General features: G+C 37.5%; 1 protein-coding gene across 2 annotated transcripts in view; it reads left to right on the top strand.

Annotated features, from left to right (window-relative positions):
* The window catches only part of trabd2b (TraB domain containing 2B), a 53118-nt gene extending 44806 nt beyond the window's left edge, over window positions 1-8312 (top strand). The window contains exons 5-7 of one of the 2 annotated variants that reach the window (XM_017406895.3): window positions 4197-4293; window positions 6061-6330; window positions 7467-8312. In XM_017406895.3, coding sequence (XP_017262384.1) covers window positions 4197-4293; window positions 6061-6330; window positions 7467-7695 — 596 coding nt within the window. In that variant the 3' untranslated portion in view covers window positions 7696-8312. Of the gene's footprint in view, window positions 1-4196; window positions 4294-6057; window positions 6331-7466 lie in introns of both variants that reach the window. The other variant, XM_017406894.3, reaches the window with a different exon arrangement.
* Window positions 8313-13971: the final 5659 nt, after the last annotated feature.

Below are 13971 nucleotides of genomic sequence, written 5' to 3'. Positions count from 1 at the left end.
CACAAAGGTACGCAATCAGAGGACTGGACACAGAGAAGCAGTGGCAATTAATTTGATGCCACTGTGCCATGTTGTTTGTATCTCAGACAAGTCAAGAGAAGATAAGCTTATCTCTGATGAAGGCACAGACAATGACAATAATAATAATCATAATGACAATTTCATGTTTTATACAATAAACTAGTCTGAGAAGGTTTGTAGTTTCCATGTTTTGCTGAAATCACCATAGTATCTTTCAATATTTGACTAAGACCAATGGACACTTAGTGATGAAAAAGCTTCAAAATTTCAGAAATAAAACAACTAATTACTTTGGATTTCTCACTGTTATCTCTTTTTAGTAAAGTCACTGGGAGAAATGTCAAAATAAGCATCTGCAACTATAGAAACAGAGAGATTTTAGCAACCCTTTCATGTTTTACAGTCTACTATCTTTCCAGACAGTCTTAGGCCTCTAAAAGAGCATCAACTGACCTCTTATTTCGACTGGACTAATGGCATTGTTTGTTGGGTCGGCTCTTTGCTTCTAAAGCACCACACAATTTACTGTCTGGATTCTCTACAAACAAACAGACAAACTAAGCCTCCCACATGCCTTCAAAAGTTATTTTCTTACACTCAACCACACATGGAGATGAACCACAAACCTACACACAAGCAAACACACATGCCACTGTTCTCAGATGAAAAGAATTGTGTGTTTTTTTGTTTTGTTTTGTTTTTTTCCAAAATATCATTTTTGGGGGGAAGTCTGAAACAACTATTTGACAAATTACAGCAACTCTGGAAGAACCATCCAATCCCTCAAAGCATTTTTTTTCTTTCACTACTATGGGAATAACAACTTGTTTGTGTACAAAGGAGACTTTTTGAGGGTTGTGTGCTTGTTAACTATTGTGAACACAAACTGTCAATAGGATGAAGTGTGCGGCGAAGGACCCAAATGCAGTCAAGACCTTGGAGGCAGATAGTGGAACATTTGTTCTTTTTTTTTAATCAAGAACAAGACCAGGAGAAAATTAAGAGATCTAGAAGAAGTGAATGGTGTACCAAAATTGTCTGTGACCTGCACAAAGCAACTAAAGACAAATAAAACCTGAACTTTACATGCTGAGAAAGACAGGATACGTGTTATAATTACCCAAATGAAGGAAAAACTGGAAGCAAGATGACCTGAAACAGAGAAACATGCTTAGTTCCATCTAAATCTTTGTTAGTGTAGGGACAAATTTGGTCCAAAATCATTATCTGCCTCTGATAGTGATGTCAGTAATAAATCAAATATCAATTTGAAGTCACTGACCCATGGACACATCCAGACTCCATGGTTTGATGCTGCTGATCATAAATTATATGTTTGATAGAGGGTTAAGCTTGCAGCCAAAAGGCCATTTCATAATTAATACCAATCCCATGCATGTAAATACGAGTATTTGTTTGCAATATTTGTTACAGAAGGTGCTTGCCATGTGAACGTGCTAGGGAGGCAGTTTGTCTCCTACTGTGTGAGCAGTCTGGTACTTTTGCATGTTTTTTCGAGACGTTAATGTTTGTCCACTTGGAAGGAGAACTGCAATCTTGTGATATAAACAAAAAGGCGTACACACACAAACCCACAAAACCTGAGTAATGGCAGAACAGAAGAAATCAAGTCAACATATGAAACCGTGAGCTTGACCTCACACACAGCGAACACACGGGACAGATTCTCCTCTGCCCCCAGCTTGCAGAAATTAATGAAATAGCTGTTTGACATAGATATGAGGGAGGTTGAATCTGTCAGCATGCGGTCACTGAATAAGCTGCTTTTGAGCCCAGCATCTTGTCAGATGAAAAAAGGAAGAATGTTGTTGAAGAGGAGAGGCGGGAAGAATCAGTCCCAGTAGTAATTAGACGTTTGTGCAACTGGACAAATTGGAGTCATAAAATAGAAGCCATTTAATCATGTTTCAGGTTTAGTACAATATCTTAAAATCAATACTTACAAACAAAAAACATTATTTTGACTTGATGGTAGGTGTAGACAAAATAACACTGGTAAATTTAAAATATAAATACCCATTTCATAAACACATTGACCAAATTTAGGACAAGAATGTTTGTAGAAGCTGATGGTGGCCTTTAAATCTGAAAAAGAAGCAACTACAGAAGTGCAAAGCTAATGTCACAAGCTCAAAATATTGCTTTATTGAAATCCTTTGTAGCGCCGAGGGACACACTGAGATCACTTTCACTGATTCCAAGATCCATCCCTAAAGCTCAAAATATTAGGACATCCAAAAAAATCATCTGGTTATAATCACAGATATATATTTATATTTTTTAGAGCAAACATCAAATGTCAACTTCGGTTGCACTTGAGGGGATAATCTCTGGCATGCAGTAGGAATACATTATCTGGAATCCATGAATATCATTGTAACATTCATGTAAATCCATTCAAGGGTTGTCAAAACATTTTGTTTGAAAAGGAAGTATTTCCACCTGCTGCAAGAGGTTTGATAAAAAGTTCAGTTCTCACAAAAGATAAATAAAACTGTTGACCTAGTCCTCCACATATATTATTGAAATATTTGATCATATTACAAAGTAGCAAACTAACCAAAGCTGCAATATGATTATTAAAGTGATAACTTTATATATTTTCACACATTGTTTTACACATCTTATATTATTTTAAAACATTATGTAAGAAACTGACTTAACCATTTTTACCTCTACCACTTTTGGTATGTAGATCCAATGTTTAAGATATGTTTATTTTATGTAATTCCTACTGTCATTGGGATACTTTTACAATTTACATTTGAACTTTTTGACCATTTCCAAAAAACAAATTATTTTTTATGTTACTATCTCCCAAGGAATTTAATCACTTTATCTATAAAGACAGTAAAAAGAATATGCTGTAACTTTACATTCAACAAAAGGACACACATGAATATTAATATCCACTTTTACATCGAGTAAACCTCTCACTCTGTGTAATCCCATTTGATTTTGCTGACACTGTTGTTAGAAGCCTCCTCTCACTCTGCAGCCCATCCCAGTGCTGCCTTTGAACTCGGCTGCCAAGAAAGTGTAACACCGCGTGCCTCTTGCTTTGACTTTCTGGAATGATTGGGAACATTTTAATGACAAAATTGGCGAGAGGTGAAGAGACGAGTGGGAGCAGAGGGCTTTGACAGAAAGCAAATCAGAGGCTCGAGTGCTATCAACATGGTAATAAAGCGCGGGAGAAAGCCAAGGTGTGTGAGTGAGTGAATTCCTGAGTGTGAAGGTCTGTGTGGGCACAAATATGAATTCCTCTGTTAGGGTATGTGTGTTAGCAAAGGTGATGTCAGGCTACATAACAGCTCATTGTTGGGCTGAGTGACAGGATTATTGGCTGACAGGAGAAATTAAAAAAAAGGCTTTCATCAGTGTGGAGCCATGGCCACATGTTTGATGTTAGACTGAAGGAATCACGACTGAGAGACGACTGGAGGCAAGAGGTTAGACAGTGGGGTCATTACAGAGCATCAAAAAGGACAAACTTGCATTTTAGCAGTCCCCTTTTCACAGTCCACAAATTATTCCTTTGTGGACCATTTTCAGCATGACATTAGGACACATTTAGTGCCCTTGACTGTTTTAATTGCAGCAGAGTCATATTCATGAAATGGGTCAAACCAAAGCTGCATGAGTTCGGAAACCAGTTCTGTGGACGATGTTAAAAATTAAACTTTTAAGCCAAACAAAGCAAATGTTTGGAGGAAAAATGATGAGTTTTCTGAGTCGAACAACTAACCTGTGAACCACAGCAGTGGATTTACCATAGTTTGTGCTAACTGTGCAAAAAACACAGGAAATAATTTACTGATAAAAAATGGATTCAATGAAAAAGCAAACAGTGCTATAGAAAATGAAAAAAAATTCATTGCTTTTGTTAAGAAAAAAACAAATCTACAATTACTTCCTCAAGAGATCCAAGTTAAGGCTTCTTCAGTGTCGCTCAGAAATAAATGTTTTTCATTTGAAAAGTGGGTTAATAATTGAAAAACTTAAAGACTAAAGGTTTTGATTCTTGCACTGACCATTCAGGGTAATTGGGCTGGTCATAAAGGTAAAACTCTGCAACAAAGTGCTTTTTTATATCTTTTTCTTATGTTCTTTCATCCTCTCATGACCTTTGGCTGTTATTTCCCCACCGTTAGGTCACTTCCTTGGAAATCACAGTGTGCTGGACATCCTGAGGCAGGAGGGCTACGAAATCGTCCATGTGCCCGCTGACCATCAAGAACAAATCTCTGAGTGAGTAAACACAAAAGTGCCCAGGAACAGAAGTATTGTGATGACAAAAACATTAAATATCTGTTTCCTAAATAGTGCAAAATTGGGACTTGAGGGACTTTTAGAAATGGAATTATTATTATCAATGGGACTTGCCTGGTTAAATAAAGGTTAATAAATAAATTACAGATGAACAAAAACAACTAACTCCTCCCTCACAATTCAGCTTACCCACTGGCATCTAATCTTCTATAATTGAGCCTTTCTGCCTCAGCAGATTTATTGTAGCTCATTGCAGACACAATCCAAACTGGGCTCTGTAATAAATTAGGCTCAGCTACGCAAGAATCCTTTGAAACATCTGTAACTCCCTCACCTTACTCCACCTCTACTTCACCCCTCCTCTTTTCTCTGACTGCCAAAGCAAACTGCCAATAGTGGCTCTGCCTCTTCGCCCCACAACACAAAAGCACGTGGCCACACACATGCATGGAAGGGTTTATTGATGCACAGTGCCAGGGAACCTGAGCAGCGGGGGTGCACACACTAAAGCTCACATGTATACTATATACAAAAGAGAGTTTGAGTTGGCTGAGTTTTTCTTTTTATTATTTATTTATCGTTTTACAAAAAACATTTCAACAAGCCCTTGCATAATCGTATTCCTCCAGTTATTGGTGATGGAAACATCCCCATCCGTACAATTAATTACAAATTTATCAATGCAAATTCCAGCTGTAAAAGTAGTCGTGCTGCCTCCCTTCACCCAGCTTGTCCAGCTGCCAGCAGTGGTTCACGGTTTAAAAGCTGACAAGTGGACTGACGTGCTGTGGTCACAAAATACTAGTGCATACTGCACACACACACATGCAGGTTTTTAGTCCAAGGTGATGTGACAGGCGTGGAAAAAGACCACATTATGGCTGCATGAGAGGTGTTTATGAAAGCTCTAAGCCTCAGACCTGGAGTGTGTCAAATTGATTGGCAAAAATTTCCGAAAAGGCAATAATGTTACAAAAATGACAGACACCACAGAGCAGAGTTGAGTTTGGCTGAACAGTAGCTGGACCGCAGACCAGAAGCTATCATCACACTGACCAAACCATCAGGGCCTGAAGTAGAAACCATCAAATTTAAAATAAGTCCAGAGATAAAACTAATCATTAGTGAGACGCCCTGGTGGAAACCGCAACTGAGAAATCTTTCTAAAAGTTGATCATATAATAATGAAGTTTTTGGTATTTCACAGAAAATCCTTTTTCTGCATCCTCCGTGAAATACAAAGCCCTGTTCAGCCCCATACTGACAAGAAAAGAACCTAAAAAGAAAGTTTGAATAATGGCTGAAAAAGAGAGGAGTACGCCTAAAGGTTTTAGTGAGTTTCTGGGTGGTCTTCTTTGGTCAAATGTTAGTCTTGCTAGATGACGTATGGAGACCACGAGTGTTACCCTTTCCCCTAATGTTGCCTTCTGGGTATTTCAGCCACTCAGGGCAGAATTAACAAGGCAAAGCTTCCCTTCATGTCCTTGACTGAAGTTATGGGTTGGAAGTGGAAAGCAATTGAGTGTTCAGAAACCACAAAAATAACATTCACTAGCAGCAGGCTAAAAATTGCAGGGAAAAGTACAAGAATAACATTAACAGTTCTTATTTCCCATTTGCTGTGTAAGTAAATTGTTTTAGTGGAGCCTCTGATTACGCTAAGATTTATGTAATGAATTTTTTTTTATTTTTTTACTTATCGACTCCATACATTCCCCTTTTTTTTCTCCTCTTTCTCTATAGCAGTAATAAGCGAGATCCAGAGTGGCCTGCAGCAGGTTCAAGCTGGGACACCAGCACAGCGGCTCCCACCAGCTCGCCAACCAGTCCGCAGATGGAGCTGGATGACCCAGATGGCGCTACTGGCCTCCAATTCGACGACCTGCCTCACATGCCTCTCCCCGACACCCTGAGCCAGCTAGAAGAGTTTGGACGGCACAAACGACCCCGAAAGGCTCACCGTGGCTACGGGAGGCCACGTCTTTTTAGTGACTTGTGGGTCCGCATTGGGGATGGGTGAGGAATCCTTAATGATAAGTTTGCTTTGACTGATTTGAAGCTCTTTGAAGATACTGATACGACCTTATGAAAATAACTAAAGAAATGTATTCAAGTTGAAATGAATCTTACCTTGGAGTGTAAAAGTTTTAATCCACCCCATACTCCTGAAGAACCAGGCTTTCTTGTATTGTTTTTAAAGTGCTCTTGATAATTTCTTTAGGCTTTCTGAAGGTCTTTCATAGTGATTTTTTGGGCTTGTTTATTGGTGCTTTTTTGCACATTTTTGTCCAGTCCTTATATCTGACCATGACAGCATATTGTGCAACGAGTTGCTTACAAAAAATGGATAAGTGGAGGAAAAAAGAAGCGTCAGGCCTAAACAACTATCTGCAGCAGATGATCAGTATCTAAAAGACGCATCTTAAAAAAAAAATTGAAAAATATACAAGAAAGACCTGATCCAGATCCTGAAAGGTGCATCATTCTTGATCATCTGCTGCATGCCATGTTTTCAACTCATAGTTTTTTTGGAATCAACTAATTGGTGCTGAAATACTATTGCATGTTTCTCAAACTGTTCTTTTTTTTTAATTAATAAAGACAAAATGTACAAAGTCACATTCAAAGTTTTTTGACAAGCCACTGGTAACAATGAACCTTTTTTTTAATATCCGTTCCTTGTTTTGTGTCAACAAAGTCTTATCCCCCCCTGTCCAGGAGCTTTTTTATGCCTCAGTGATTCATAGGTCAGTGTGGTTTAATAAACATACAAACAAATGAATAAAAAAAAAAAAAAAACATAAAATAGTCAAGTACTGGACAGAAAATTAGTAAAACAAATCTGGCCTAAAACCTTTTTTTTTTTAGAAAAACCTTTTGAAAGCCTAAAACCTTTGCTTCAGGTAACCTTAAAGCATTACAAAAAACGTCTGGCTTCTTGGAAGAAGCCAGCCTGGTTCCATGTTTTCAATGATGTTGACAATCAGACTGAAATCATTAAACATGTATCTTACTTTATATTATACAGTATTTGTACAGAAATAAGAGTGGAATTTATTCCCATATCACTCAAAGTTGCACTGAGAAGTTAGCAGCTTCACAATCAAACAGTATAATGACGCAATTATTTGCTGTCTTTCTCCTTCTCCCAGCACAACACCCCCACCTAATGTGAGGATGATCAACGGTTACGTGACGGTGGTGCCTCCGCTGACCCACCAAGAGCAGCAGAGGCGGATGGAGACCTACGTCACAGAGCGTCGCCCCGGTTCCCCTTCCCACACTCTGCACAGCCTCAGCTCAGCCCAGCTGGCCCACAGCGCACTCACACCGCCGTGTCTTTTAGCCTGGCTTTTATCACACGCGCTGCTCACCTCCTGACCTCAAACACAGCATTATCTCACAGGCAGAAACACTTAAAAGAAGCTACTGCATGAAAACCAGAGCGGAGGAATGTACCTGATAAACACAGACGAGGACGGCCATCATCAAGGTGGAGAGAAGCTTCAGTTTAGGACATGTCTTCAGGCGGGGGGACAGACCTGCCGTCAGCCTCCAGCACAGGGAGAGATCTGCTCCAGCTGGCCAGAACACAGAGTCTCTAAAAACTCACCGGGTTCCAAACTGTGTGGGAAAACAACGACACAAGCAATGGATTCACTGTAGAAGGAGACGTCTAAACCTCATGAAAGTATTAAAATAGCAAACACGTGAAGAATTTAGAAGAGTTGGAGTCTTCTACCGAATGAAACTGTATTACTGTATAGAAGAGCAATTTTAATAATGACAATAGCACATATTAATAATACCAGTTATATCTCTGTGATAAATGTGTTGTGCATGAGTTGGAGCGCTCAGTCAACACTTTGTAAATTGTGCATTTTGTTCATAAAGAAAAATTGTATATTTATTAATTCTGGAAATAAAGAGTATATTTTCTTGCTATTTGATGATAAACAAAAATAATAAATGAACACTAATAAAAAACACGACTTGTTTTTTTTGTTTTGCTTTGTTTTGTTGTTAAATGTAAAAATAAACGGGAATAAGTCCATCATAGCGTCAAATGCTGACAAAATAAAGAAATTGCCTTTGAATATTTCTTTTGAAATGACAATTACTTTTGGCTGAAATGTTCTTTTTTTTAAAACAAGCTAATACTCATTGATTTCCTAAAGGCACTGGGAATTTTGCTGCTGAAACTAGGAAACCAAATTAATGTTAGTCTGAACTAAGTGAAACCTGTGTAGCAGATAATCTCAGTGGGCCATCTGCTGGTGGATATTAGGACAGGTTTTAGAGTTTGAAACATCTCACTGAGACAGATCAGAGATTAACTGTGGACCTGGACAGTGCACCAAACAGAGGATTTCAAAGTCATCTTTAAAACTGAGACAAGTTTTCAGATGGTAAACTAACTCAAGTTAGGACAAAGAATAAAAAAAGACCTTTCATTCATGTTGTTCGTTGAATTATTTGTTAGTATTTTGAGGATTAAAACCTGTTTATGTTGCTCTTTGAAGCTATACCTTCATGATTAAGCTTCATTTTGAGAAAAAAAAACTCCAGCTTAATAACAGTTTTACTTCAGATGGAAGCACAGTCTCTTACAAACTGAATCAAAGCAATAAAGTGCTGAATCATGGCTATCATTTTTTCTGAGGAGCCACTATAATCAACATGTGTAACACAGTGTTGTATTAGTTTTCTGAATGAAGTTTGTATCTTTTCTCTGCACCTGCATCTTTTGTTTTGTCTCCTTCCAGACTGAAAAGTGGATGAAGGGATATCATCTTATGTGCTGCTCACAAAAGCAGTTAAAGATGGAGGTCTTAAGACTTGCTGGTCTCGTTTAACAAAGAATCCCATTTAAACATTTAGATTCTCTGCACATGAGCCATGGGTGAGTTAAGGTTTGGGAAGGATGGTGGTTCAAGGGAAGACCAAAACACCAAAACACTGGACGAAAGAAAGACAAGGATTATATTTCAACTCACTGCAGCAGAAGGTGCAGCGGAACAAAAATGGTACAAGAGTCCAAATGAAAGATAATTCTATAAAACAAGTTCAGAAGATAAGTTGAGGAAAAACAGGTAGGTAACAAAATGGACAAACGAGACACAAAAGAAGACAAGGATTATAAATCCAGCGGGGCTGATAAGACCAGTGAAATCAGTTAAGACAATCAGGAGCAGACAGGAAGTAAAACAAGATGTAACCAGTAAGAGAAGAGGAACTAACAATGGCATGTCAAAATGCAACTAAATCTAAATTAAATCATAATATATCAACACAATAATAAAGTTAAAAGAAACAACAACAATCTCATATTATAAAGTAATGTCTTAATTTTGCTTCTATGGTTTACAGTTTTAAAGAGCTTGTAGAAATATTTGTAGGGGAAAAAAACAGTTTTTATACATTTTAAGTACACTTTTTTTGTTAATCAATAAATCAATCAATCACTCAAAGCTTATTTCTATAGAACATTTCATACAACTCTTGTTGACCGAAGTGCTGCATAAAAATCAAAACACAAAAACATTGTTGATGAACTAAAATACAATAAAACCTACAAAAAAACCCAAAAAAAAACCCCAAAACAACTGAATTTAAAATAAACAAAATAAACTTGCACAATAAAACCAGTAAGAACTTAAAGAAAAACAATTTTTAAAAAGTAGAAAATCAAGATGGCACGCTCAACAACAGTTTAAATTAATGTTTTAATAGCCAAGACAGATGGTATGAGATTTATTTTGTTTTACTTGGAGATATTAGCTGATAAAAAGAAACAAATAGATGCAGCTTAGAAGTAAAGCAGAAATAATTTCTTAATCCTAAACTTAAACATAATAAAAAACAAAAACCAGGATAATGAGCCATCTCACTGTTTTCACAAGTATAAGTATCACCTCATCTATCACCTGCCGAACTTGGCTACTGTAACATCATCAGACATGTTGAGTATGATTTAGGAATAAAAAGGTAGTGGCCCTCAAACCACAATTACATTTAAAATACACACTTTAAAAAGTCTTCATTGTTATAATAAAGACGGATCTGTACAGCTGTACTCACATGTTTTGACACTAGATGGCAGTAGAGTCTAAGAAAAACTTCAGTACAAAAGCGACTAAAACTCGCAGCAGAAAACTTGAAAGGCCTCACATTCAGCCTGAGAGCAAAGACATGAACAGAGACATTTATTTTCACATTGCACTCTTCATGTAAACACATCTTAATCAATAATTCCAGAAATAATTGTCAAATTATAGCCTTAAATAAATTATAAAACTAAAACTAAAACTATATTTATTATTCTGACACAGGTTTACAGATGGTCACCTTTATCACAAGAAAAATAATCTTTTGTTAGAATTTTTTTTTTTCATAATTACTCATTTAAATTTATAGAAACTTATAGAGACTGTTACGCTGCCTTTTTGACTTATCGCATAAATTTGGGTAATGTTACAGCAGGTGTTTAAATTTAAACTATTAAAATATTTATTACATTTCTTTTTTGTTCAGTTTCTATTATGTTCCTTAATACTTAAAAAAAGAAACTGCATGACCAAATTTAAAATATCTTAAAATTAAGTATATAAAACCTGACTTTGTGTGTAAAGTTATTCAAATGTAGTATGAGAGATTATATATAGATTATTACATAAATAAAACAAAACTTGCAGGTTGAACTAAGTCATTCAGCAGCTTATTATTGGGACAGTTTGAAGTAAAAAATAATAATTTTAATGTAAAATATTTTACATTAAGCTACAATTTAAATTTTATTATAATAAAGGGCAAGATGTAACCACATTTGTTTTTAATCACTATATGCTTCCAATAAAAATGATTACCAAATGATTTTACTTTTTTAAAGTTCAACTTTATTCAGGAAAGACATGATCATTTGTTGTACTGAACAAATGGAAGAAGAGCAACTTTTTTTTAAAGAGCAAACAGACCCTTAAGCCGAGACAGGGCAATATTTGCCTTAGCTAGAATACCATTTTCCCTGGGCTTTGGGGTGTTGTTTGAGGGAGTGGGGCCTTGACAGGGTGCTCTGAGGGCTGACCCTCCCTCCGCTGGGGACACGCCGCCAGCCGCATATAAATAAAAGATTACAGTGGAAAATCAATTTCTAAGCAAACTCATTAAAAATGCCCCTCACTTTAAATGATTCCCATTTCCTTCCATTCAACCTGTTCGCGCCTATAGCTGTCCCTGACACNCCCTCACATTCCCACCACCAGGGCCTCGTCCTCCGCCTCCCTCCCTCCTCTCTTCCATCCTTCCTTCACCCTGTTGCTCTCCCCCAGTGGTAATTACTTGCACAAGTCGTTTCTGCCCTTTGATTTGCGCCGTTTCACAAATGAAGGTTAAGTTTGTTTAACCGTGGTGGATTTGCCAGTCATGTTAGAGCATATAATGTGGCAGGTCCTTGGTTTCTCCACACACCTCAGACATCGCTCTGTCCGACCCCCTCCTCTGATCCTTGCCTCCTTCCCTGTTGGACTGGAGGTGGAGGAGCGGGGGGCTCCAAGGTTAAAGCTTAGTGGGCCTGAGGAAACCTTAGTGGATAGGGCTTTAGACCCACTCAAAGGGGACAAGGAAGTTGTTAAAGATCACCTCTGGTAAAAGGATTAAGACTCCAACGAGGTAGTTTTCTCAGAGCAGGTTAACGTGCTCAGTAATGACACCTTAGACCTTACTGGAGGAAGGAAATAGGTGCAGATAAGAGGTATTTTTTAATTTGCTAAAGTTCTTGGGTACAGAAGCCTAAAGATTCTGACATATACAGTATCCTTTTACAGTGTCGATAACACATCAATGCAAAGTAGAGGATGAGAGCTGGAGCTTAATCTTCGATCAATACCTGATAAAGAGTCACCGGAGCCAAGGAGAACATTGATCGCAGAAAGACGGAGCTGTTGAGAGCATTTCAAGCGTGTGTTGCTTTGACTGTTAAGCTGCAACATTCACAGTGATAACAGGAAAACAACCAGAAGGGACTTTTTTTATTACTCAGTCCAGACAACAAGTGATATATCAAAAAGACATGTTGTGATTCTCTGTGGCTGTTCGATATACTGCTAATTCTATAAATATGTGCTTCAGGGATGTGTTTCTGTCCAGCCCTGCATATGTCCTGAGCGGCATGATGAGAGGGGAGCTTTGATACTCTGCTTAGCCAAGGGCAGCCATAAAGCTTTGGGAAAACAAAAGTGTGTTTAGCCCCAGGGTAGATTGCTCCTCTCCTTTTAGATAATCCCTCTGATAACGGTGGCGAAGCGCTGAGGTTTGGAGGGCTCTGCAAACTAGCAGCTCCTCTGTGTTTGTGCTGGTTTAGTCATTTTTTTCTTTCTTATTGTCCAAGTCTGCTTGAAGATTTGCGACTTTAAAAAGCAGAAATGATCCCTGTGGCCTTGCAGGACCCTAACACAGATCACGTTTTTAAGAGCTGGGTAAGATCTGGTAATAATATATAAACCAAACTTTTATTTAAAAAATAAATGCATTATCCAAATTAGATTTTTTAAATTTAAATGAATTTACTCATTTTCTTTTATGTTTAATAATATATTTTATTTCATGTATTTTTATTTACATTATTTATCATAATATGTATTATTCATTTCCTACATAAATCAAAACCACCTACAGTATAACTTATTTACAATAATACAATAACAATATTAAAGCCTTAGCACACAACAAAAGTCTTTTTTATGCTTTATTCTAAATGAGCTATGAGTATTTAACTAATTTCTCTGCTAATTTTACCATGTTCAATTTAGGAGCTACATGTTTGCACCACATTGCTGCTTTGACAAACTTTGAATGACATAAATAAAAATGTAGTTCCCACTACAGTATATCTTTGAGTAAAGAAAACAAACCATATCGCACCTGAGTTTGTTGAATTTGTTGAAATACTTAATATTTAATTGCATTTTTTCCTCAAATCACTAAAATCTGCATACTTTAGAAGATAAAAATTGCTTTGATTTGTTTGTAAACCGAATTGTACAGAGAGGTGTTGCACTATAAAGTCTAACCCCTGTTTTACAACACACTATAAGACAAAATGGTATGGTTTTAAGTGCTGAGGCAGAATGTGTACCAAGGAAGGTAAAGAAGGTACAAAGGAGAAAGGAATACCTTGTGTTCCCATGTGTCTGTGTGTATTGATGTGTGTCCTTGTGTGTGCACTGAAGGATGATGGCGAGAGTGTTGTGTTTCACAGTTTTTTGCCATGATGCACTGCTTTATTATTCTGCACAAGGGGCACTTCACATGCGGAATGGGTTCTCTTTGATATCGACAGCAGCTTGAGGGAGAGAGTGCACTCAAAAACAGGCGAGGGCGAATTTATTCTGGGGGGGGGACAGATAGTTGTGTACTTCCCTGGCAGCGGTTACCGCACATATACGGAGAGCCAACCGCTTTGATGCTCCAGCGGTGACACTCCACACACTAATGAAATATGGTAATTACAGCTACATGAAAGCCCTCTGAGATAGAGTTTTAGAAAGGGTACAAAAAACAAAAATGACTTTATCTAAAGATGCACAGTGTGATTAATTCTTCTTTCTGTAAACATATGTTTTACGTTGTTTACCTGCTACAAAGCAACATGAGCCATCA

The sequence above is a fragment of the Kryptolebias marmoratus genome, linkage group LG24 (assembly GCF_001649575.2).
Source record: "Kryptolebias marmoratus isolate JLee-2015 linkage group LG24, ASM164957v2, whole genome shotgun sequence".
Taxonomy (NCBI): Eukaryota; Metazoa; Chordata; class Actinopteri; order Cyprinodontiformes; family Rivulidae; genus Kryptolebias; species Kryptolebias marmoratus.
The sequence above is the reverse complement of the archived record's forward strand: the minus strand, read 5'-3'. Positions and strand labels throughout refer to the sequence as shown.